Source organism: Ranitomeya imitator, chromosome 7, assembly GCF_032444005.1.
Source record: "Ranitomeya imitator isolate aRanImi1 chromosome 7, aRanImi1.pri, whole genome shotgun sequence".
NCBI classification, from domain to species: domain Eukaryota; kingdom Metazoa; phylum Chordata; class Amphibia; order Anura; family Dendrobatidae; genus Ranitomeya; species Ranitomeya imitator.
The window spans coordinates 75,246,429-75,272,362 of NC_091288.1; the positions used below are offsets into that span (position 1 = coordinate 75,246,429).

A 25,934-nucleotide genomic window follows, 5' to 3' on the forward strand; every position below is an offset into this window, starting at 1 on the left:
CTCACACATACGGTAGAGACGTTAGTCACATCAATCAAGGCTAGGCGCTTGCGTAGTGCTGTCTTATGCTCTGCTCACAGCAGGGCAGAGCAGAGTGCGCCCACGCGGTCCTATGAGGCTACTGTGCAGGTGAAATAACTCGGGTCGCAATGTGGATGATGTGTCCACATCAATCAAAGCAGGAGAACACGATTAGGAGCAGAGAGGAGGCACAGGCGCCGCAGCGAGGACGCTAATCAGACCACCTTTATTTACATACAGCGTTCAAAAACTGGTGAAACGTTTCCTTTAAGCAGGATATTTACTGTGAGGGAAAAAGTCACCTCTTAGTGTCTGGTAGGCTGTGGTTGGTGCTGCCCAAAAAGTTGACAGATCAAGAAACTGACAGACTCCATGGATGAAGGACTTATGTCTTTTATTGAAAATAAAAGTGACTATATTGGGAACTGATTTTTTTTTAATACTATTCTCTCTCAGTCCATTTGTGGCTTAGTCTTTAGAATAAGGCTTGATAAGGCTCTGTGACAGATTGGCTCACACTCTTTGCTAAAAATTTGCCCCAAGAACTTTATATTATTAAAAGAGTTGCAATAGTGGAATAAGTGCACTTAATATATGGTTCTCATGTCAGCGATCTTGGACAAAGCCAGTAGTGCAGCACGGCTGTTGCTTCTTTCATTGATTTTACTTACCGTAGTTTATTATTTAAAAAAAAAAAAGACTCTGCAATGCAGAATTCAGAATAAATGGAGAAAATGTCAAGGCTTTTAAGGCTAAGCGTTCACTGCAAGTTCAACTGCAAGCAGAAGATCTGATGCATCTAGTACCACCAAGAGCAAAGTTATCCAAGAATTTTAAAAGAAATATTATCCCTTTCAGCTCCCACACAAATGGTGGCGGCCTCCAACTAGTCTGGGTCTACTACATTCTGGTAGCAACAAAGCGACTGCTGCGGACAATACCTGGAGGGACTTGGGAACCGCAGGAGCATTGGAGATGGAGCACTTGATTATTTAGAAGTACTTTTTTTCTACCTTTGTTCCTCAATTTTTCCTTTCTAACTCTTGAAAAACCTTTAACCAGGCCCCACATGATAACGGCAAATATATTTATACAGCCATGACATCCTAATCTAACAAGTGACACTCGCCATCTGCCCACATAACACTTCACTACAATATAAACGTTTCAGAATTTATATTGCTTAGGAAAAGACATCAGATAAATACAAGTCCTTTTTTTTTAACATTTACTAGTATAAGCCAAGAGCAGTATTACATTTTGGGGTACTGTCATAAAAAGCATCTTTTTTTGTTTTTTTACACCATATTCTTAAAAGCTAATTATCATTCCATAAGTTCTGTTATCTATTCTAGGGTCTGTAAAGTGCTGTCAATCACTGGGGGTCCAGATCTCAAGGCCCTCATTGATCACTCAAATCACTGCTCTGAAGTGTACGGTTCCTGCAGGAGAGAAAGCACGGAGTGGTGTACAGGCTCAATACTAATTCTATGGGTCTGTAACACCACTCGCAGCACTTTGTAGCCTCTAGAATAAATGTAAAAATAAAAAAAACGTATAAGATGAAGATTACTCATTATTGATGAAACATTGATGGATCAAGGATCCAGCGTAAATGTTATAACAAATGATGAAAGGCTAGGACACAGAACAAAGCAATTCAGGGCAACTTACAGGGAATCTGTCACTAGATTCATGTGGCCTGAACCTCATTCAGTCATGAATCAGATGCTGGCTGCCTCATTTCTGAGAAAACAAAGTTTGAAAAGACCATGGGGAGAAAAGTGACTAGTCCAGCTGGCTTCTCCTCCACCACTCTAGTTGATTGACAGGTTTCTCTCTTGTGCGTATATTTGGAGAAACCTATCAATCACCAAAAGCAAAAACAGGAGAAGTTGGCAAGAGTCGACACTGGAATATTAACGTCTCTCCATATCGTAACCGGCTATGTTCTCTCTGAAACTCCGCACCCAGTGTCTCAGCCAATGCTGTCCGAGGTTCAGGCCACATGAATTTAGTGCCAGATTTGATTAATACTATCAAAAAAAGGTTTCTACAATTCTAGCTACTGCTTAACTTAGTCATTTGTCAGAGCTATATGCACATAGTATACGTTTAATATAGAACACACATTTTGACCTCAATATCTGCAGAGAATATTATTTTACATACTATATGTGGCATTTCTTATATTCAGTGTAATTTACTACTATGTCTCCAGTAGACACTTTTTATATGATAAATGCCCAAGTATTATAGGAATTCTATTTTCACAGCAGGTTCAGTGATCCCTGCCCTAAAGTATAGGCACGCGTATACTCTAATGATATGAATATATTTAGATTATGAAGTTGTAGAACCTCTAGGGAACTATCTTTGTGAATTGCTCGTGTTTTGCATTTCGACACCATTTGTTCTTAGCCAAAGATTTCAGCAAAAGAGGTGAATGAATATACCGTATATAATTTGTTTCAAGAAATACTCAAATCTTCTTACAACAAGAGCATACAGTATATAAACAACAGGTGGGTGCAGGTGCGTGCGTGCGTGCGTGCGTGCGTGTGCGAGAATGCAAACGTATATACTTGTATCTTAGCGGGTATAAACCTTCCCCAGAAACTGCTGGACTAAAAGAAGTTTACAACGTGGATTCCCCTTTCCATTTTTGGTCACCGGTGCAGGGGCTGCCACATTGGTGTCAGCTGTTCTTATATTTTTCAATACTTTGTTTCCTACGTGCTGTTCACATTATTTTACTGTAGGAAGCCTTTTGGAGTTATTTTATCTTGAACTTGTTTAAAGATAGAACTGCTGGTTTCATCCCCTACTGGGATTGCTGGGACGAATACAGCAAGTGACATCCTAAAATGATCAGGAAGACAATCAGCTCTTCACTTTCATGGATCCAGCTGTCGAAATTTCTTTCCTCCCGCTGATACATTTACCTGTACAGCTGCAGACTGTGCAGTGCTCTTAAACAGCGCTGAATAGCTATTGGAAGCTAGTCTTATGTATTGTATATGGTTAAAAGACAGTCAGCAAATGGTTAAGGTATGTGGTCCATCCATCAGGCCATGGGGCATGTAAAATACATGAAAATAATCTTTACAGTATAAAATTCCTTTCGCTGAGGTTTGGCATGTGACATTTCATTTTTTAAATTCTTCTTATAGAGAAACTGGCATTAAGGAACTTTAAGACTTACGATAAAAAAAACTAAATCAATCGCTATGTAGCATCTCACAGATTACCACGAAAATCTTCTTGCAACATATATAGTAATAGAAATATGCGATGAGATCATATTGGTGACATCTGTAATACTGGACCTTATTTCCACATGGTTCTGTAGAGTCACCTTCTGCACTTTCCAGATTTATAGTGTAGATTCATTGTAATCAATATTCCATTTCTTACAATGTTGCTTTATGTTTCCAGTTACAGAAACCTAGGAGCAATACTAAAGAGGTTTGAGTGGTGCATAGATGACTTTCATTGTAAAGAAGCATTGTGGTCGGAGAGCACAGACTTCCCCCAATTGTCTATGACTTATCAGAAGATAATTTTACTGGGAATTGCTCTTGTTAATAGTATACATTTAATTTAAGTGAAAGGAACCTAATACTTTGTGGAAACATGAAGCCCATGCTCTATGCAAGATGGTAGAGATCCTTTCCAAGCTTTTCTAGTTTATCTCTGTACTCCAATTTCTTGTAGTTGGCTTTGGGGACACCTTTGAATCCATACATGCTTCCAAACCAAGCACCTGCAATGGCTGCAGTGGAATCACTATCGCCACCGTGGAAAAATGCACGGTGAGAAAGTTCTGTCCAGTTGTCACCAGAACCAAGGATTGCATCGTAAGCGATCATAGGGGCATCGTGTCCACTGCTTCCACCCCATCCGCTGTAGCTGACCGATTTGTAAAATTCATCTCGTTCTTGAACGTCGTACTTCTCTGGAAACTTCGGCTGAGAAGTTCCATCCAAAATTCCCCTTTCTTTAAGATAAGAATTCCACTGTCCTTCAAAGTAAGACCTAGACAACATATAAGATAAAGGTTAACATTACCATTTCATATATGAATACATATTCTCTGCTGGTGTGCCAAGCCACCAAACCCAACAAGCAATTAAAATACTAAAATCTCAATCCGTACAAATATCACAGTTCAGATGTTAACACAGTTAATCTCAGTATCCCATTTATTCTTTGTCACACTCAGAAATGTTAGGTAAAAAATAGAATAATATGACTCTGAATTGTGTGTCCAGCAGAGTTGCCAACTTGACTATTTATTTTTTCTGGACAGCTTATCAAAAAATCACAGACAAACAATATTTTTTACGGACACATTGAAAAACCATAATAAAATGATTATAAGTGATACATGTCTACAGCACATAACTGATATGAATACATTCTGTGCATTCAACGTAAAATGATGATATATACAGTCAACAAATTTTTTTTTTTTTTTTGCTTTTGAGGCTGAAGAAGCTAACAAAAATGGGCACCTTACATTTTTTTTTTTTTTTTACAGATTGTCCTGGAATTTCTGGACAGTTGGCAACCCTGGTGTCCAGATGTGCAATGAAGGGAACATTGTGAGCACTGGTAACATCATTTCCCTAAATAAGCAGTAGCTCTGCCGTTCCAGAAGTAAATTATCGTGTCTGTGACCATGTGAGCCAAGGAAAAAAAGTCACTGGTGACCACAATGTTCCTGGATGGCAGAAGAAAAAAAAAGGTATCTAATGTGAGGGTCCCAAGTAAAGCTTTCTAGAGACTAGCATGAAGGAGAAATTCTGAGGGTCACAGCTGATTTTTCAAATTGATCATTTACGGCAAGTTTGATGCTTGTCAAAAAAAAACCAAACCACCATCTAGAGGAGAATAATGGTGGATATCAATCTCAAGCTTGCAAGTCTGTACGTCTTAATGGCCAAAATGTTGGTTGTAATAGAATATGCTGGTAGTACAAATCAGTATTCTCATTCTTACAGCCTATGTACATACTAATACAACCATGGATTAAGTGACGTTTGTTTTGCTGGGTCAATGTATAGATTGTATTCTCAACTGTGAGTTGTTCCATTTGCTGTGAATGCTGTTGTGTCAGTATCCTGTGTACAACAGACAGTAAGAAGATGTGTTTTTATATGATCATGACTCTATGCTCACCATGCATCCAGGTTTTCGGAGACATATTGCCCAGCATCTATGACATAGTCTTTTACCAAAGGCAACACGGCCAACAATTCCTTTCCCCATTCGTGTGGAGGCTTACGATTTATGGCATAAGAAGTGAACAATGCGGCCGCCACTGAACCAAGATAGCCTGTAGGATGATGATGTGTCATCCTACCGCTCTCTACACTGATGCGTATCAGGTCATTCAGCTGCTCTGGACGTGGAAACCTCAATCCTATGCACATGGCTCTCATAGCCGCACCACATCCTCCAGCGTGTCTTTGAAACGGGATTTTCCATCCGTCTGGTGTCTCAGGACTTAGCAAATGTGCATTGTCTACGCAGGTTCCTCCTAGAGGCACACAGAAAATGTATCAGATTAGCCAATAACATGTTATTGAACACTTTTTTCAGCCTTGCTTGACAGGTCTACTCTATACTTTTTAATTTTATTTTATTTTTTTACTTTTAATGTCTTTAAGACACAAATCCAGTAAAACATTTTATCTTTTCCTTAGATTAAAAACTATCTCCAGTAAATAATTTTGTTTTGAGATGTCTAACCAATTACTGTTTGAAGCCATTATGAGCTTCATTCTAGTTTGAACCAACTGACCCTTACTCCGACTATCCTGATCCCACACTGACTAAACAAGTCTATGTGGTTCACAATGTGACAATCTTATATTTACTGTTCTGAATGGGGCATCCAGGGTCGTATTTTTGTCAAGCCACTACACCAATACCTCCATCCTGTGCCAGTCATTACACTGGTTGTCCATTTCCTACAGAATACAATATAAAAGGTATCTCTCTCACCCACAAAGCTCTCCACAATTTTGCACCACCCTACATCTCCTCTTCATTTTGCAACTGGTCTAATATTAACATCCTCCATAATCCGAACCTCATACCTTCATCTCCAAGACTTCCATAGTGTTGTGCCAGTGTTCTGAAATGCATTACCCCAGACAACCCAACAAATACCTAGCCACCACATCTCTTTAGACAAGCCTATCACCTCACTGATCTAACTCTTCCCTGTTGCTCCTTTCCAAGTTTTCCTCAGCATGTGGTTCCTCTTATTCATCTGTTTGCACATCCTCCATGCTCTCAATAGCACCAAGTAAAGGTACCGTCACACTAAGCGACGCTGCAGCGATACAGACAACGATGTCGATCGCTGCAGCGTCGCTGTTTGGCCGCTGGAGAGCTGTCACACAGACAGCTCTCCAGCGACCAACGATGCCGAAGTCCCCGGGTAACCAGGGTAAACATCGGGTTACTAAGCGCACGGCCGCGCTTAGTAACCCGATGTTTACCCTGGTTACCGTTGTAAATGTAAAAAAAAAAAAAAAAAACTCTACATACTTACATTCCCGGTGTCTGTCATGTCCCTCGCCTTCAGCTTCCCGCACTGACTGAGCGCCGACTGTTAAGTACAGCGGTGACGTCACCTCTGCACAGCGTGCTTTACGGCCGGCCGGTGCTCACCAGTCAGCGCGGGAAGCTGAAGGCGAGGGACATGACCAGACACCGGGAATGTAAGTATGTAGTGTTTTTTGTTTTTTTACTTTTACAATGGTAACCAGGGTAAACATCGGGTTACTAAGCGCGGCCCTGCGCTTAGTAACCCGATATTTACCCTGGTTACCAGTGAAGACATCGCTGGATCGGCGTCACACATGCCAATTCAGCGATGTCAGCGGGAGATCCAGCGACAAAATAAAGTGCTGGACTTTCCCCAGCGACCAACGATCTCCCAGCAGGGGCCTGATCGTTGGTCACTGTCACACAGAACGATTTCGTTAACGATATCGTTGCTACGTCACAAAAAGCAACGATATCGTTAACGATATCGTTCAGTGTGACGGTACCTTTACTGTACTTATACAGATACTGGCTGATGACCTAAATGCCCTATTATAATGATGACTACCATACATAAAACGCTCGTTCTACCTATGGTGGCCTCACTCCTCCTGTATTTATTGAACTATATGTTACTTTCCAATTTTTTTATTGTCTGAACTGTTAATTTCTCTGATGACTTCTAATGTGCTGCAGAATATGTTAGTGCTTTATCAATAATATTATTATCACATAGAACAAGTGACTTCAGCTCTACAGTCGTGGACAAAAGTTTTGAGACAAACAAATTTATTTATTTATTTTTTTTACACAGTTTGCTGCTATGGTGTTTTTAAATCTTTTAATCAAATGTTTATATGGTAACTGAAGTACAATTATAAGCATTTCATGTTTTTAAGTCCTTTACCCCCTTCCCCCAAGGTGGTTTGTGCGTTAATGACCAGGCCAATTTTTACAATTCTGACCACTGTCAATTTATGAGGTAATAACTCTGGATCGCTTCAATGGATACCAGTGATTCTGAGACTGTTTTCTCATAACATTATGTACTTCATGATACTGATAAAATGTCTTCCATATAACATGCATTTAAAGGGAACCTGTCACCCCGTTTTTTGAGATTGAGATATAAATACTGTTAAATAGGGCCTGCGCTGTGTGTTACTATAGTGTATGTAGTGTACCCCGATTCCCCACCTATGCTGAGAAATAACTTACCAAAGTCGCCGTTTTCGCCTGTCAATCAGGCTGGTCAGGTCGGGAGGGCGTGTTCACAGCGCTGGTTCTTCCTCAGCTTTACGTTGGTGGCGTAGTGGTGTGCGCCTGTTGAGGTGACTAATCCACTCTGGGCACGTGAGATGCAAACTCGGCTTTGGGAAAATGGCCGCCGCGATCTCTAATGCGCACGCGCGGCATCCCGCGGCCATTTTCCTGAAACCCCGTGCAGCAGAGCACTCGATCTGCGCACGCGCGGCCCCAGGAAGATGGCCGCCCCCACCGACGAAAGGGATGACAGCGCAGATCGCGCACTGCTTGTTCACGTGCCCACAGTGGATTAGTCACCTCAACAGGCGCACACCACTACGCCACCAACGTAAAGCTGAGGAAGAACCAGCGCTGTGAACACGCCCTCCCGACCTGACCAGCCTGATTGACAGGCGAAAACGGCGACTTTGGTAAGTTATTTCTCAGCATAGGTGGGGAATCGGGGTACACTACATACACTATAGTAACACACAGCGCAGGCCCTATTTAACAGTATTTATATCTCAATCTCAAAAAACGGGGTGACAGGTTCCCTTTAATTGTGAAAAAAAATGGAAATTTGACGGAAATTTGGAAAATTTAGCAATTTTCAAACTTTGAATTCTTATGCCTTTAAATCAGAGAGAAAGGTCACACAAAATAGTTAATAAACTACATTTCCCACATGCCTACTTTACAGCAGCACAATTTTGAAACTTTTGTTAGGAAGATACAAGGATAAAAAGTTGAGAAGCAACAAAATTTAAAAAAACCTTTTTTTAGGGACCACCTCACTATTGAAGTGACTTTGAGGGGTCTACATGATAGAAAATACCCAAAAGTGACACCATTCTAAAAACTGCACCCCTCAAGGTGCTCAAAACTACATTCAAGAAGTTTATTAACCCTTTAAGTGCTTCATAGGAATTTTTGGAATGTAGAAAAAAAATGAACATTTAACTATTTTTCACACACAAAAAAGTAGTTTAGACTCCACATTTTTTTATTTTCACAAGGACAATAGGAAAAAAAAATGGACCACAAAATTTGTTGTGCAATTTCTTCTGAGCATGCCGATACTCCATATGTGGGGGAAAACCACTATTTGGGTGCACGGCAGAGCTCAGAAGGGAAGAAGGACCATTTGACTGAATGCAAAATTTGCTGGAACAATTAGTGGACGCCATGTCGCATTTGGAGAGCCCCTGATGTGCCTAAATAGTAAAAATTCCCCACAAGTGACCCCATTTTGGAAACTAGACCCCTCAGGAAACTTATCTAGATGTGTGGTGAGCACATTGAATTCCCAATTGCTTCACAGTAGTTTGTAACGTTGAAAACAATAAGCCATGAAAATCAAAAATCACATTTTCCCCACAAAAATGTTATTTTAGCCCCAATTTTTTTTTATTTACACAAGGGTAACAGGAGAAATTGTACCATACAATTTGCTGAGCAATTTCTCCTGAGTATGTCGATCCCCCATATATGGGGTAATACTATTTCGATGCACAGTGCAAAGCTCAGAAGGGAAGAAGCACCATATTTTGCTGGAATGGTTTGAGGGTGCCATGTCACATTGGCAGAGCCCGAGGTGCTAGAACAACAGAAACTCCCCATATGAGAACTCATTTTACAAAATACACTCCCCAATTAATTCATTTAGGGGTGCAGTGATCATATTGACACCCTCAGGTATTGTTGGTGACCTGCATAAATAGGGATATGGTAATAGGCGTCCTTCAAATCCAATACTACCATAAAGCAGTTTTTAAACAGCAGCTTTATTGCGGTGTTAATAGTTTCCATTTTAAAGGATTGAACGGTCAGAAAATTATTCAGCGCTCTAAGGTTAATAATTGTTCTGAAGGAGCCGTCCGGTTTACTTATTAGGAATAGAGGAGAGTAAAAATCACTACCCTGTTCTCCTTCCGGAACCACTGATAGTAATCAATCCCCCCCCTGTACCGGACCCTGCTCCACCCTCCCCCGCCCCTGAACGCTCTCCCCCTGCCGCTCCCACCGCATGCAGGACCGCGGCATCCCCAGCTGAAGCCGGCCGGCTTCTGGCTTCCGGTCCCGGCTCCACCCCCCCGCGTCACTTCCGGAAACGGCTAGAGCGCTCACGGACGCGCCCGGAAGCCGGGGACGGCGTCGCCGGATCCCCCAGCCACACGCCGCTACACCATCGCGCACGCGCAATGGCCACATGCACTGGTGTTACTGTTGCAGCTTGTCATCCAAGACTGGAGCAGTAGCGGGGAGGCAGTGCTGGACTCGTGGAGAGGGAGTATTCCTGTAGCAGTTATTTTCTACAACAAACAGCAAAAATTATTCCAGAACAACGTTTTAGATTCTTTTGTCTATGTAGATGTATGAGGGCTGATTTTTTGCAAGATGAATGATACTTATCAATTGCATCATTTTGGTGTTCATATGACTGATTAACTTTTATCCACTCTTTCCATGAAGGGAATACACCTTCAATTTTGTATTTTTTTTTTTTTTTTTTAAGGGAACCTGTTTTAACCTAAAACAAAAACGATATTTAACAGCAGCTATAGTGCTAATCTGCAGGTAAGCACAGTTTTAAACATACAGTATGTGGCACTCTAACTGGATGTAAATGAAGTTCTAGTCCTGCAGCCTCTCGCTTCCAGTCATGGGACCATTGCTGGGGTATGTGAGCAGTCAGCGCTCACTACATAGGAGCGTGCTGTAATGCCCCCGCTGCTCGATGGGTCCATTTTTTTTTTCATTTTTTTTTTACTTTGAGTTACATAAAACATTAACTTTTTTTCTTTTTTGAAGGGGGAATACTCTGTAAACCAATGTATTACAGCCCGTCTGTAACAAACTGCCAATTTAGGAGGCTGCGACAGAGGCCGTTGGTTATCTACAGACACCCCTCAGTTATGTCATTGGGGATAGTAGAAGAGGGAGCTTGCGTTATCAAGTGCTTAAATGGCCATATTTTGGGGTGACTCTGGTTTCAGCCCTTGTAGGGGGATGTGAGCCACACATTATAGTTGTCATCCCTTATAGCCAGAGCACACACAGCTCCTGTGCCCATGTCATCCAAAGGACATAGCCATACTTCCATTTGCTTTAAGGCTTCTTTACCATGAGCCTACAGATAACTCCATGCGTGTAAGGGGTTGAGAAGGATTATTTGCAAAGTCACCTCTTTATTTTGTATGCATATGAGCCATAATGAATAATACCTGGTGCTCTGCCGTCCATGTCCTCCATACATTCCTTGTACTCTTTCACCAGTAATGGATATAAATTGGAAGGCTCGATGTTTTTCCCAGCTTTCACCAAAGCTTCTGCTGTGGCAATATGCATAACGGTGTCATCACTTACAATCCAATTCTTGACATCTATGTTCTCGATGCCGCCTAGTTTGGCCAGTTCAGCATGGATCTCCATTCCCCGCCTGCAGAATTCCCAGTTGCCATTTTTGTAACCGAGGGCATCTCCGGCTGCGCTGAGGACCATGGCGGCCACATAATTCTCCACTAATGCAGAACACATGCCAGCTCCAGAAAGAGGTTTACAGAGACCTGTAAACAAGAGCTGGGAACAGAACGTTACAGTTAATGCTTTGAATGTTCTCAGGTTCTCTTCAAAATTTGTGGAAAAAGTTTACATGTGAGCATTTCCATATAAAAAATTACTAAGAAAATTTAAGATACAAGTCCATGAAATGCCATCTTGTGAAGTCCATTTCCTTTCTACATCTGCTCAGCCAGTTTATTACAGTCTGTTTGTTTCGTGCATAATGTATTTATGAATTTATGAAGCAGGAATAACAGGATGAACATATAAATAGCTAACTAGGATAGGTACAAAAATAAATAACTACAATTGTGACTTGCTCGATGAGAAATATGCTTCCCTAGCAGCAATCTACAAAACTGTGAAGACCCTTACGTCTGTATGCCTCCCTATGTTCACTGATCAGCCATGTGGCAAGGGCTTTCAGGCAAAGAACAGCTCTAAACTGATGCAAACAGGTTTACTGCAGTAGTTAATGGGTTTTCACTGTTGACACCCCGTGTGTGATAAGCAAGCGCACCACACTTCTCCCACTACAGCATTACAGAGTTAACCTTTTATCAGTCGCATCGGGTCCATGGCAGCCCCAGCGAGTTTGTTTTCATCATATTTCCGCAAATATGGATGGTAGGCAATTGTCCGTTTTGATAGCTTCCTAGCCCAGGCGCCCGTCCCTCCTCAGTGCATTGTGAGAGATGGTGTCGACTACACATTCCACAACGAGGGGCTTTGAGTCCAATGGAACCCGCGCGACTAAGGCCCCTTCACATGTTCGTGTCTCTGGTACATTTTACATTCGTTTTCACACGTACAAGAGACATGCTTCCACATGGAAAAATTAAAACCAATGGTGATCTTCACATGGACATGTCTTTTCTTGCGGCTGTATGGTGGACAGGGGCCAATACAAGTCAATGGGTCCATGTACACACGTACGGCATACGGATGACCTTTGTGTGCCGTGCGCATGGCACATACCAGAATGAAATGCATCCAAGAAATTACTGATTTTTATGTGCAAAGATAAGATAGATAAATATCCGTCAGATATATAAATTTGTGCCGATCATTTATTATCTTTGTACATCTTTAACACACAAAAATGAGTAATTTCTTGAATGCATTTTATTCCGGTACGTGTCACGCGGACGGCATACGGGATGACACACGTACGGCCAATAGAAAACCACACGTACAGTAAAAACTGAACATCTCACGTTTACGTTTTTTTAAGCGGATGTGTGAAGGGGGATAGTGATGAGGAATAGTGTAGTCCTTTGTTGGTGACCTTTCTTGTGCTGGAAGTAGCCAAAGTCCTGTCAAATGTCATTTGTGTGTAAGGCTACTTTCACACTAGCGTCGGATTCGGCCCGTCGCAATGCGTCGGGCCGAGATTCCGACGCTAGCGTTTGATGCGCCGCACAATGGGTGCAGCGGATGCATTTCTCCGGCGCATCCGCTGCCCCATTGTGAGGTGCGGGGAGGTGGGGGCGGAGTTCCAAGCGCGCATGCGCGGTCGGAAAAAGCGGTCCGTCGGCAGCAAAAAAACGTTACATTTAACGTTTTTTGCTCCCGGCGGTCCGCCACAGCAGGGCGCAACCGTCGCACGACGGTTGCGACGTGTGTCAATACGTCACAATGCGTCGGTAATGTTACTCTATGGGGCAAAAACGCATCCTGCAAACAACTTTGCAGGATGCGTTTTTTCCCCTAAACGACGCATTGCGACGTATTAAAAAAAACGCCAGTGTGAAAGTAGCCTAAGTGATAGAAAAACCAAAACCATACGTGCAATGAGAACCATAAGATGATATGGGATTCTTGTGCTAAATAAGTACTTGTTTTTTTTTTTTTTTTATAACACATAGGTTGATGTTTGAATTTTGTTGATAAAAGTTTGTATTATCGTTTAGCTAAGATGTTGTACCTTAAGTTCCTAAATAAAGATTCTTCTTTCATATATGTTGCTTATATGTTGATGCACGACTAACTGAAGGTTAAACATAGAGGCCTTAAATGAGGGAGCCCATCCCTAAATGATGCTGCCAGTGATTCCAAATAAAATCCCCACATCCTACTATGTCTTTCACCTCAGAGTCTTACTTGTCTGATTAAAACATCTAATTATCAAATATGAATGTTTCCTTCCTTATCTGGTCTCTGAACCAGAACTATCCCAAGATGTATGGTACGAGAGATGGGTTCTCCAGGGCTTTTATAATGATGGCTTATCCTCACGACAGGTTATCAATAGCTTATCGATGGAGGTGTGACAACCAACATCTCCACTGATCAGCTGTTACCGGTGCCAGACTAATATGATCAGGTGCGGAGGGGAACTGCACAGCTCCACTAACTGCATAGAGGCCACGGCCGAGCCTTGCACATCCGCCTCCATATTGATTCGAATCAATGTGCAGTACCCACCTTGGCCACTATACAGTTGACAGAGCGGCAGTACAATATCTGTGATTTTCTGGCATCATTTTAATAAAAAGTTTATCCAATGCCTTTAGGCTAGTTTCAGCCATTAGGCATTTGGTGTTGATTTATAAACAGAAACCCACAACGTTTCTGCATCTAAAATCAAGGCTTACTTTCCCTCTTTATTTGCAGAAACACACCAAAAAACCCCAAAACAATGGCTAGCCAGCAGATTGCCAAACCCGTATCTTTAGGAGGGGAACACATGGTATTAACATGCATTAGTGTTCCTCTCCTGTAGGGATAAAATGGCAGGAATGGGTTTCCCGTCAAGGTTGGTCTTCCCACTTTTCCCTACAGGGAGAAAGTTAGGGATTGGTTGGAGTGTATAGCCAGTCAGCTGTGCGTCACAGGGGAAGATTGTGTTTCTCCACCCTGCAAGGCCTGCTGATAGGGCATGATGCATGAAGAAGGGTTGCTGTACCTGTATAGAAAAATGGATGCTGGATGAACTCTGCAGAAGAATGGGAGTGGAAGGTGCCATGGAATGTCTCCATCGCTGCCCCATTGGACAGCCAGACGATGTTCCAGGGCTGAGTGCCGATTACAGCCTGACCAGGGAATAGGACGAACGAGCCGCAGCAGCCGAACCTAAGTCGCATTGTCATCTGGTGGCGTAGGCATGCGTACTGGCTGCAGGAGTAAAAGGAGAAGAGTCCTGTATTTCCCATCACCTTTGAGCTCAGAGAACCACCGGAATGCGGCGGGGATGCAGGGGTCCAGCTGACACCTCTTCACATGACAGGACCTGGCTGGCCTCAGATGACCACCAATTGGAGGAAGCCGTTGCAGATCCTGGGATTGCCAGTCCATAAGCTAAAGAGCCCACAGAGAGTGAGGTCTTCAGGCGTGACCCAGGGTGGTAAGAAGAGCCCTCCTAATGTACAATACACATTAGACTAATTGTCTTTTTTTTATCATCTTTAAAAGATTTACTGCAACCCTCAGCTGAACTTTCAATGTCAGCTAGCCAGTTGTTAGAGCCCCAGGTGTAGCAGAGATATGGAGACCCCTAGATAATGGTCTAGGGGGGGGGAGGAGCAGGAATCTATAGTAACCCCAATAGTGTCAGGGGTGAAAGGGGTGGGTGAAGATTGCTATAAAGAAGCTCTAGTTTGTTCAGTCTCACTCCTGGGATATCACTTTCCCAAGGCAATTAAAGAAAACATTCGGCGTAGTGAGTTTATAGAGATCCTGCCTTTGCTACCAGCCTCTAAGGAATGTTTGGCAAGGCTGGAGAAGGACGAGGATAGACATAGACCTATACCTATGGTAGGTCTTTTAACAATTGGCTACAAGCCTTTTGTATTTATGACAGTGTTAAGGGTGAGAAATTCCCCAGTAAATGTTCTGGTCTGTTTCAACATGTTGAGATAGTGTTAGAAGCTTATAAAAAAGTTGGTAGTTTGAGCTGGTATTTTTATGAAGAGAATGTTAGGCAGAGATGGTCTGTTTACCCATCCTTTAGATGGGGGGATAAAGACACGTGTTTGGACATTTTGCACATGTATTCTGTGCCAAATAGAACCCGCAGCACGTGGATGAGATTAGGCTAAAATCTATACTAAATACGCAATATGTGAACCCAGTCTTAAAGATGCCCTGTAATTCACCTTATCCAATGAATAGGTTTAGAAAAGGTGTGGTCGTTTGGGGACACATGGCTGGGACTCCCACCCGCAATCAGGATCCTGAATGAAGCAGCGGTTGAGCACAAGCTGTGTGGAGCCACTGAAAGTCAATGGATCTGACAGAAAGAGTTGAGCACTGGACTTTTGTCTTGGTCAGCCCCATGGACAAAGGACGTATGGGCAAAGAACACGTTTGATCACGGCTCAGTGCGCAGTGAAGTAGTTGCGCAGTGAAGAGCATTGGGAGGCTCGGTGCCCCTCTTCTTGTAATCCTGGGCGTCTCATGGCATCAAACATTTATCACCTACCCTGTAGATAAGGTGATAAATGTCCATTGCTGGAAACCCACCTTAAAGTCACACAAACAAGGAAGTTCCTGTCAGGGAGTTAGTCATGCTCAGGCACACATTAGACAGAAGAGCTCACAATTACTGCTGCTGTGGTAAACACTCTCCTCTTCATTGTAGTGCTGCACAGTTTCATTAGAAATCCTTGTGTCCTCTAATGCTTGTGGTTACAGTCAGCTTATGTACGCCTGACATAACTGCTAAAATAAGACTGTCCCCTCCTCCATGACACACATGCAGGGCGTCCGTGAGGACTCGACAATCACAGCTCCCACCAGTGTCTCAGGGAACAGCATGCCCATGGTTAGTATTTGTCAATGAGCACTTGATCCTCAGATCCCTTTAGTGCGGCTTGTCTATTGCAAGCTGCGAATAACTGGGCGGAAGAGAAGGAGGAGATATCTTATGTAGGTCAGTGGATGGCATGTATCAGACAGGATAAAATACTGTAATCTACTAGTGTTCGAGTAATAAGAACAATTCAAAACAATAAGAGAAGCACATTGGCATCAGCTCAGGAGATTTACCCTCCATTGGTGCATGCATATAAAACAGGGCAGTAACGCATTCTGCCACAGCTACGTCCGTCACCTACTTTTTGGTATATAAGCTGCGGACACCGCCATCAGGGGCTTATCTATAGCATTCTGTAATGCTGTAGATAAGCCCCCGATGTAACCTGAAAGATGAGAAAAACAAGTTAGATTATACTCACCCGGGGGCGGTCCGGTGCGGTCCGGGTCCAGTGCCTCCCATCTTCATGTGATGAAGTCCTCTTCCTTGCTTCTTGTCGTCGGGAATGGTCAGAGAGGCCCAGCTCCTGCGCACTGCGGTACTTTGGCTCTGCCTTCAAGAGGGCAGATAAAGTAAGACCGGACTGCAACGGGACCACCCTGGGCGAGCATAATCTAACTTGTTTTTCTTATCTTTCAGGTGGGGGGGGGGGGAATTCTTATCTACAGCACTATAGAATGCTGTAGATAAGCCCCTGACGGAGGTGGCCACAGCTTATATACCAAAAAGTAGGTGACAGATTCCCTTTAATGGTTAAATTCTTGATAAGAAAAAGGCTAAAAATAGGAAATATGCCAGGGCTGGACTGGCCATCTGGCAAATGCCAGAAGGGCCTGTTTGGTTGTGGGTTGCTTTTTCTGCTACATTGTTAACAGAGTCCATGTCTAAACACACCCATACGTGAGGTGACAGTTTCCTCACATACCAGAGACACTGACACACGTAGACACATTAAAATGAATGTGTCTCTGCAGATGTCAGCGAGTTTTCACGGATCGTGTGTCCGTGTGCAAAACACGGAGACATGTCAGTGTTCATGGGAGCGCACAGATCACACGGACCCATTAAAGTCAATGGGTGCATGTAATCACGTACCGCACACGGATGCTGTCCGTGTGCTTTTTTAACCCCTTCCCGACCTGTGACACAGCGTATGCGTCATGAAAGTCGGTGCCAATCCGACCTGTGACGCATATGCTGTGTCACAGAAAGATCGCGTCCCTGCAGATCGGGTGAAAGGGTTAACTCCCATTTCACCCGATCTGCAGGGACAGGGGGAGTGGTAGTTTAGCCCAGGGGGGGTGGCTTCACCCCCTCGTGGCTACGATCGCTCTGATTGGCTGTTGAAAGTGAAACTGCCAATCAGAGCGATTTGTAATATTTCACCTAAAAAAATGGTGAAATATTACAATCCAGCCATGGCCGATGCTGCAATATCATCGGCCATGGCTGGAAACACTTATGTGCACCCACCCCACCCCACCGATCGCCCCCCCAGCCCCCCGATCTGTGCTCCGCTCCCCTCCGTCCTGTGCTCCGCTCCCCCGTCCTCCTGTCCGCTCCCCCGTGCTCCAATTACACCCCCCGTGCTCCAATCAAACCCCCCCGCACTCCGATCCCCCCCGTGCTCCGATCCACCCCCCCTGCACACCGATCCACCCCCCCTGCACACTGATCCACCCGCCCGCACACCGATCACTCTCCCCCATGCTCCGATCCCTCCCCCCCCGTGCTCCGACGCCCCCCCCGTGCCCTGATCTCCCCCCCCCCGTGCCCTGATCTCCCCCCCTTATACTTACCGATCCTGGCGGGGTCCGTCCGTCTTCTTCCCCGAGCGCCGCCATGTTCCAAAATGGCGGGCGCATGCGCAGTGCGCCCGCCGAATCTGCCGGCCGGCAGATTCGTTCCAATGTGAATTTTGATCACTGTGATATAATCTATCACAGTGGTCAAAATAAAAAAAACAGTAAATGACCCCCCCCATTTGTCCCCCATAGATAGGGACAATAATAAAATAAAGAATTTTTTTTTTTTCCACTAAGGTTGGAGTTAGAACTAGGGTTAGGGTTAGGGGTAGGGTTAGGGGTAGGGTTAGGGGTAGGGGTAGGGTTAGGGTTAGGGTTAGGGGTAGGGTTAGGGGTAGGGGTAGGGGTAGGGTTAGGGGTAGGGTTAGGGTTTCGGTATGTGCACACGTATTCTGGTCCTCTGCGGATTTTTCCGCAGCGGATTTGATAAATCCGCAGTGCTAAACCGCTGCGGATTTATGGCAGATTTACCGCGGTTTTTCTGCGCATTTCACTGCAGAATCCGCAGAAAGAAGTGACATGCTGCGGAATGTAAACTGCTGCGTTTCCGTGCAGTTTTTCCGCAGCATGGGCACAGCGATTTTTGTTTCCCATAGGTTTACATTGAAATGTAAACTCATGGGAAACTGCTGCGGATCCGCAGCGTTTTCCGAAGCGTGTGCACATACCTTTAGAATTAGGCTATGTGCACACGGTGCGGATTTGGCTGCGGATCCGCAGCGGATTGGCCGCTGCGGATCCGCAGCGGATTGGCCGCTGCGGATCCGCAGCAGTGTTCCATCAGGTTTACAGTACCATGTAAACCTATGGAAAACCAAATCCGCTGTGCCCATGGTGCGGAAAATACCGCACGGAAACGCTGCGTTGTATTTTCCGCAGCATGTCAATTCTTTGTGCGGATTCCGCAGCGTTTTACACCTATTCCTCAATAGGAATCCGCAGGTGAAATCCGCAGTAAATCCGCAGGTAAAACGCAGTGCCTTTTACCCGCGGATTTTTCAAAAATGGTGCGGAAAAATCTCACACGAATCCGCAACGTGGGTACATAGCCTTAGGGTTAGGGTTGGGTTGGAATTAGGGTTGTGGTTAGGGGTGTGTTGCGGTTAGGGTTGTGGTTAGGGTTACGGCTACAGTTGGGATAAGGGTTAGGGGTGTGTTGGCGTTAGAATTGAGGGGTTTCCACTGTTTAGGCACATCAGGGGGTCTCCAAACGCAACATGGCGCCACCATTGATTCCAGCCAATCTTTTATTCAAAAAGTCAAATGGTGCTCCTTCCCTTCCGAGCCCCGACGTGTGCCCAAACAGTGGTTTACCCCCACATATGGGGTATCAGTGTACTCAGGACAAACTGGGCAACAATTACTGGGGTCCAATTTCTCCTGTTACCCTTGAGAAAATAAAAAATTGCTTGCTAAAACATCATTTTTGAGGAAAGAAAAATGATTTTTTATTTTCACGGCTCTGCGTTGTAAACGTCTGTGAAGCACTTGGGGGTTCAAAGTGCTCACCACATATCTAGATAAGTTCCTTGGGGGGTCTAGTTTCCAAAATGGGGTCACTTGTGGGGGGTTTCTACTGTTTAGGCACACCAGGGGCTCTGCAAACGCAACGTGACGCCCGCAGACCATTCCATCAAAGTCTGCATTTCAAAACGTCACTACTTGACTTCCGAGCCCCGACATGTGCCCAAACAGTGGTTTACCCCCACATATGGGGTATCAGCGTACTCAGGACAAACTGGGCAACAATTACTGGGGTCCAATTTCTCCTGTAACCCTTGGGAAAATAAAAAATTCTGGGCTAAAAAATTATTTTTGAGGAAAGAAAACGTATTTATTATTTTCACTGCTCTGTGTTATAAACTTCTGTGAAGCACTTGGGGGTTCAAAGTGCTCACCTCACATCTAGATAAGTTCCTTTCGGGGTCTAGTTTCTAAAATGGGGTCACTTGTGGGGGGTTTCTACTGTTTAGCCACATCAGGGGCTCTGCAAACGCAACGTAACGCCCGCAGAGCATTCCATCAAAGTCTGCATTTCAAAATGTCACTACTTGACTTCCGAGCCCCGACATGTGCCCAAACTGTGGTTTACCCCCACATATGGGGTATCAGCGTACTCAGGAGAAACTGTACAACAACTTTTGGGGTCAAATTTCTCCTGTTACCCTTGGGAAAATAATAAATTGCAGGCTAAAAAATCATTTTAGAGAAAATAAAATTTTTATTTTATTTTCATGGCTCTGCGTTATAAACTTCTGTGAAGCACTTGGAAGTTCAAAGTCCTCACCACACATCTAGATTAGTTCCTTTGGGGGTCTAGTTTCCAAAATGTGGTCATATGTGGGGGATCTCCAATGTTTAGGCACACAGGGGCTCTCCAAACTTGACATGGTGTCCGCTAATGATTGGAGCTAATTTTCCATTTAAAAAGCCAATTGGCGTGCCTTCCCTTCCGAGCCCTGCCGTGCGCCCAAACAGTGGTTTACCCCCACATATGGGGTATCAGCGTACTCAGGACAAACTGGACAACAACATTTGCGGTCCAATTTCTCCTACTACCCTTGGCAAAATAGGAAATTCCAGGCTAAAAATCATTTTTGAGGAAAGAAAAATTATTTTTTATTTTCATGGCTCTGCATTATAAACTTCTGTGAAGCACCTGGGGGTTTAACGTGCTCAATATGCATCTAGATAAGTTCCTTGGGGGGTCTAGTTTCCAAAATGGGGTCACTTGTGGGGGAGCTCCAATGCATAGGCACACAGGGGCTCTCCAAACGCGACATGGTGTCCGCTAACAATTGGAGCTAATTTTCCATTCAAAAAGTCAAATGGCGCGCCTTCCCTTCCGAGCCCTGCCGTGTGCCCAAACAGTGGTTTACCCCCACATATGAGGTATCGGCGTACTCGGGAGAAATTGCCCAACAAATTTTAGGATTCATTTTATCCTATTGCCCATGTGAAAATGAAAAACTGAGGCGAAAAGAATTTTTTTGTGAAAAAAAAAGTACTTTTTCATTTTTACAGATCAATTTGTGAAGCACCTGAGGGTTTAAAGTGCTCAATATGCATCTAGATAAGTTCCTTGGGGGGTCTAGTTTCCAAAATGGGGTCACGTGTGGGGGAGCTCCAATTTTTAGGCACACGGGGGCTCTCCAAACGTGACATGGTGTCCGCTAAAGAGTGGAGCCAATTTTTCATTCAAAAAGTCAAATGGCGCTCCTTCCCTTCCAAGCCCTGCCGTGCGCCCAAACAGTGGTTTACCCCCACATATGAGGTATCAGCGTACTCAGGACAAATTGGACAACAACTTTCGTGGTTCAGTTTCTCCTTGTACCATTGGGAAAATAAAAAAAATGTTGCTAAAAGATAATTTTTGTGACTAAAAAGTTAAATGTTCATTTTTTCCTTCCATGTTGCTTCTGCTGCTGTGAAGCACCTGAAGGGTTAAAAAACTTCTTGAATGTGGTTTTGAGCACCTTGAGGGGTGCATTTTTTAGAATGGTGTCACTTTTGGGTATTTTCAGCCATATAGACCCCTCAAACTGACTTCAAATGTGAGGTGGTCCCTAAAAAAAATGGTTTTGTAAATTTCGTTGTAAAAATGAGAAATCGCTGGTCAAATTTTAACTCTTATAACTTCCTAGCAAAAAAAAATTTTGTTTCCAAAATTGTGCTGGTGTAAAGTAGACATGTGGGAAATGTTATTTATTAACTATTTTGTGTCACATAACTCTCTGGTTTAACAGAATAAAAATTCAAAATGTGAAAATTGCGAAATTTTCAAAATTTTCGCCAAATTTCCGTTTTTATCACAAATAAACGCAGAATTTATTGACCTAAATTTACCACTAACATGAAGCCCAATATGTCACGAAAAAACAATCTCAGAATCGTTAGAATCCGTTGAAGCGTTCCTGAGTTATTACCTCATAAAGGGACACTGGTCAGAATTGCAAAAAACGGCCAGGTCATTAAGGTCAAAATAGGCTGGGTCATGAAGGGGTTAAAGTCATAGGGTTAAAATTGAAACAAATTGCTTTAATACACGGACATGGACAGCACACGGATAGCACACGGATGGCCTACGTGCACACACGGACATGGATAGCTCCAGGAACGTTTCTTCCGGTACCGGAAATATCTGGACGTGTGAGACTGGCCTTAACAGTAGGCCAGGGCTCAGCAGGCCATGGGTATCATTAGGGATATTGGTCTTGTAGTAAACCTTGCTTTCCTCTATCTAGGGTAATATTAGTAATATATCCCATCTGGTGCTTGGGGACGGGGACAGAATGGGCCTGTGTGATTTCAAATGCCAGGACTGAATTTCAGCCCCAGTCCATACCCAAAATATACAGTATGTCTCACATAACACATTCACCTTCCAGGATAACGCTGGTCTCTGCCTTTGGATGGCATTATATGTGAGTTAATATAATGTTAACTACCGTATATACTCGCTGAACATCCCTGCATCTCCGTTGTCCTGGCGCAGCAGCTGTTCCTGTGTTGAGCGGTCATGTGGTACCGCTCATTAAGGTAATGAATATGTACGTGTCTCCACTCCCATAGGTGTGGAGCGCATATTCATTGCCTTAATGAGCAGTACCACGTGACCACTCATTACAGGAACAGCTGCTGCGCCAGGACAACGGAGATGCAGGGACACTCAGCAACGGAACGAGGAGGGTGAGTATGACGGGGCGGACAGGGGAACCCATGCATACGACGGGGGAGCCACGTATACGAGGGGACCGGGAGAGCCACGCATACGCCAGGAGAGGATGGGGGAGCCATGCATATGATGGGAGAGACACGCATACAAGGGGACAGGGAGAGCCACGCATACGATGGAGAAGCCACGCATACGAGGGGACCGGGAGAGTCACGCATACGATGGAGAAGCCTAGTTCATTAAAAAAAAAAAAAGTTCTTTAATGCTTATTCAGATGTCTGTTTTTTTTTTTTTTGTTTTTTTTATATACTAGTTCTATCAATGTTTGTCATGGACAGCACTCATAGTATAGTCCTTGGGGCTGTTCATATGTGCGATTGTTTTTGCAGACCGAGCGGTCCTTGCAAAATCAAGGCAGTATGTCCGATATTGATTAAAGTGTCATATCAAACTTGGGAATGCAAATGTATGGATCTGTGAAGGGGAAAACAGAAAGACAACATTCTGATGCCATTGGCTGTTATGTAAGAAAAAAAAGGTTATTTTCCTATCAGAGAAAAACGAATGAATCTCAGACAAAAATCGAAAGATACTTTGACTAATGAAACTCTGAACACAATCACTGATGAAACAAAAACAATTTTTCTCGTACATAGAAAAAAAAATGTACATCTGAATAAGCTTTTACTCTCCCTTCCCAGTTTCATTATTGAACCTCCTCTGCTGCTCCTGATGTCTGTTAGGGCTCGTGCACACAACTGTAAAAATTGGACGAGTGCTATCCGTCGTATGGGACTCATCTCCATGTTATTCTATGTGGTCAAGTACATGTCAAATGCACAGATTGTAAAAAAAAAAAAATTTCACATCATGAACTAGTTACATCCAATCATCGAATCACATTCAACCATTCATGTCTATTGGTCTGAGAAAAAAAATTGGAACACACTCGGAAAATTAATTGCCCACCATTGGTCATACTGTAGTAGACTTCATTTTCTGCAGACATGGGTACACATGCCTCAACATTGAAACTCTCAGCATCAAGAAGGAAAAGTCATGGTATTATGGAAATCACAGGATGGATAGACATGTTAATGATATGCAAAGGATGTAAAAATGGAAACAAATTAAAAAAAAAAATCTTGATTTATTCAGTGCCACGTGAGGAAATCCCAGCACTTACACAACTTGGATGCCATCAATGAAATTATTAATGGTTGTCTGAGGAATGCTCTTGGGTAAATCATCAAGATCCACTGCTGGCAGCTCCCTTTGTAATTGTCGACCAATGATGTCCCAGATGTGCTCGATGGAAGATAAGTCTGGAGATGCTGCAGGCCATGGTAGCAAGTTTAGGACACCTTCTTGGTGTTTTCATTTTATTGTTGAGACGTGTACATGTTTATGCGATGGTTGGCAGGGGGTTAGGGTCTGAGAGTGGGATGCATACTGTGGTGCCCCTCTAGTTTAGATTATGTGTTTCTAACGTATTGAGTATCTTTGTGCTGTAATAATATAGTATTCTCTGTGCTGCGTTATCGTTGCCTTTGACACTTATCAGCCCTATGTGCGGTTTTACTATATTACATTATCTGGTTTCCCATGGGGGTCTCTGTGGGCTATAAACTTTTCTCCTTTTTTTACACAGATACAAAAATAATAGAAAATGATTGACTCCCATAATGACATACTGGTCTTTTTCACCTCTGGGTGTCACTATATGGTTTACATATATTTAGGAATCCGACTCTTGAAACATTAGAAGGAAACATTACTCGTTATTCTTTCCTTCCTGTATGTGATTCATCAGAATTCTTCAGTCTGTCTCTCCAAACTTATAAATGGAGACTTCAAACATCTGCAAATCCGGCTGGTGATTAGTGACGAGCAAAAACATACAGGCAATAGCTGCATGAGCTACGGCTGTCGAACAGCCATGAGACATGTAGCCGAGGGGTCTCAAACATATTTTTCGAGCATGCCAAAGACACTCGGACAGCACCCGAGCATGAGAACACGTTATCCCAGCACATTCGCTCATCACTACTGGTGACCACAGACAGCTGCTCACACCTGACAGTAACAATAATGACATTCCTCAGCCTCTTACCTTGCACTGGAATCTACCTAAACCTCACGTGTTAGAAGCAGAGGCCGCCTTATATTCTGCGTGTTACTCACCAGAAGCAACTCCCAACTTCTTTTCCTGCTGAACATGAAGGAAGTGAAGCACTGCGCATGAGCACAGCTGTTACAACAGATCAGCAAGAGAGAGTGTCAGCGCCACCTGGTGGCAGAAAAAGAGTACGATTTAAAGATCTATCTGTTCAGTTATGTCTGCATGGTGAATGTACAGAAATTCCACGTAAATATACACAAATAGTGTTATGAATGATCATGAGCAGTTAAAGTTGGGCTGTCCTTAAGATAAACAGGCCCAGCCAAATATTTTTTATACAATCAAGACAATTTTCCAAAAAGTAAGATCTCAAGTTCAGAAGTTGTCAGTAAACAATCCATAAGTGATCAAAAATGTGTTTTTCTTTATTTCTTTTTTTTTCCACACAAGTATGAAAGAATCAGATGTGGACACAATATATTTTCCCCCATAATATATAATTGTAAACTAAATAAATATTTTATTAAAAAAATAGTAATAAATAAAAAAAATAATGAATAATAGTAGCAATAAAAGGTACAGTGCAATTGCTGAGCAGTTAATAATTTACCAGACATTTCTCCATACTTCTCATAGAGGCGATGCTGGGTATTGGGGTTCGCTCGCACTGACGTATATATTGGTGAGAGAATCATGCTGATTTTGCTAATAACACTCGGCTCAAACTCTGTCAGAGTTTGAGCTGTGTGTCATTTGAGTGTTTGCCAATTCTCTTACGTGACAGAACCACAGCACAGGTGCGGAGAAGACGGAGAAAATAATTTCTCCATCTTCTCTGCGCTCGTACACTGGACTGCACTCGGATGACATCAGAGTGCAGTTCGATGTTTCACAGGCAGTCATAGACTTGTATGGGTGCGCATGATCGCTTGCTTGCCCCATAGAATAACATTGGGCCGAGTGCTATCCGATAAAACACTCAGCCATGTTATATGCCCTTTGTCTGAGTTCATGCACTGCAGCCACCATAGATTTTTATCTTGTCAAAAATTCAACCTGTTGTGTTCGGCACAGCATCAAAACGGCGCATGCGGAGGCATCCGCATACATTCGCATGGCCTGCGTACCCAATATTAAAGACAGGTGCAGCAGGACGCATGCCGATGTATGCGGATATGAATGGAA

General features: G+C 43.5%; 1 protein-coding gene across 2 annotated transcripts; it reads right to left on the bottom strand.

Annotated features, from left to right (window-relative positions):
• Nucleotides 1-398: 398 nt before the first annotated feature.
• Nucleotides 399-24,853, bottom strand: ADPRH (ADP-ribosylarginine hydrolase). Of its 2 annotated transcripts, none has more exons than XM_069733529.1 (4): nucleotides 24,812-24,853; nucleotides 11,055-11,409; nucleotides 5,206-5,566; nucleotides 399-4,059 (listed from the first exon to the last, which is right to left on the bottom strand). In XM_069733529.1, the coding sequence occupies exons 1-4, from the start codon at nucleotides 24,845-24,847 to the stop codon at nucleotides 3,672-3,674; spliced, it is 1,140 nt and encodes a 379-aa protein (XP_069589630.1). In that variant the 5' UTR covers nucleotides 24,848-24,853; the 3' UTR covers nucleotides 399-3,671. The 2 variants fall into 2 exon arrangements, with proteins under 2 accessions (XP_069589630.1, XP_069589631.1); XM_069733530.1 differs by having other exon boundaries at nucleotides 1,181-4,059; nucleotides 24,741-24,824.
• Between the last annotated feature and the right edge of the window lie 1,081 nt (nucleotides 24,854-25,934).

Excerpts from the sequence above, each read along its gene's own strand:
- ADPRH (XM_069733529.1), bottom strand. The coding sequence starts at position 24,847 with ATGTTCAGCAGGAAAAGAAGTTGGGAGTTGCTTCTG. Across the intron at positions 11,410-24,811 it reads GAAGTTGGGAGTTGCTTCTG|CTCTTGTTTACAGGTCTCTG; the intron begins GTGAGTAACACG and ends TTCTGTTCCCAG. Across the intron at positions 4,060-5,205 it reads TCCGAAAACCTGGATGCATG|GTCTTACTTTGAAGGACAGT; the intron begins GTGAGCATAGAG and ends TATGTTGTCTAG.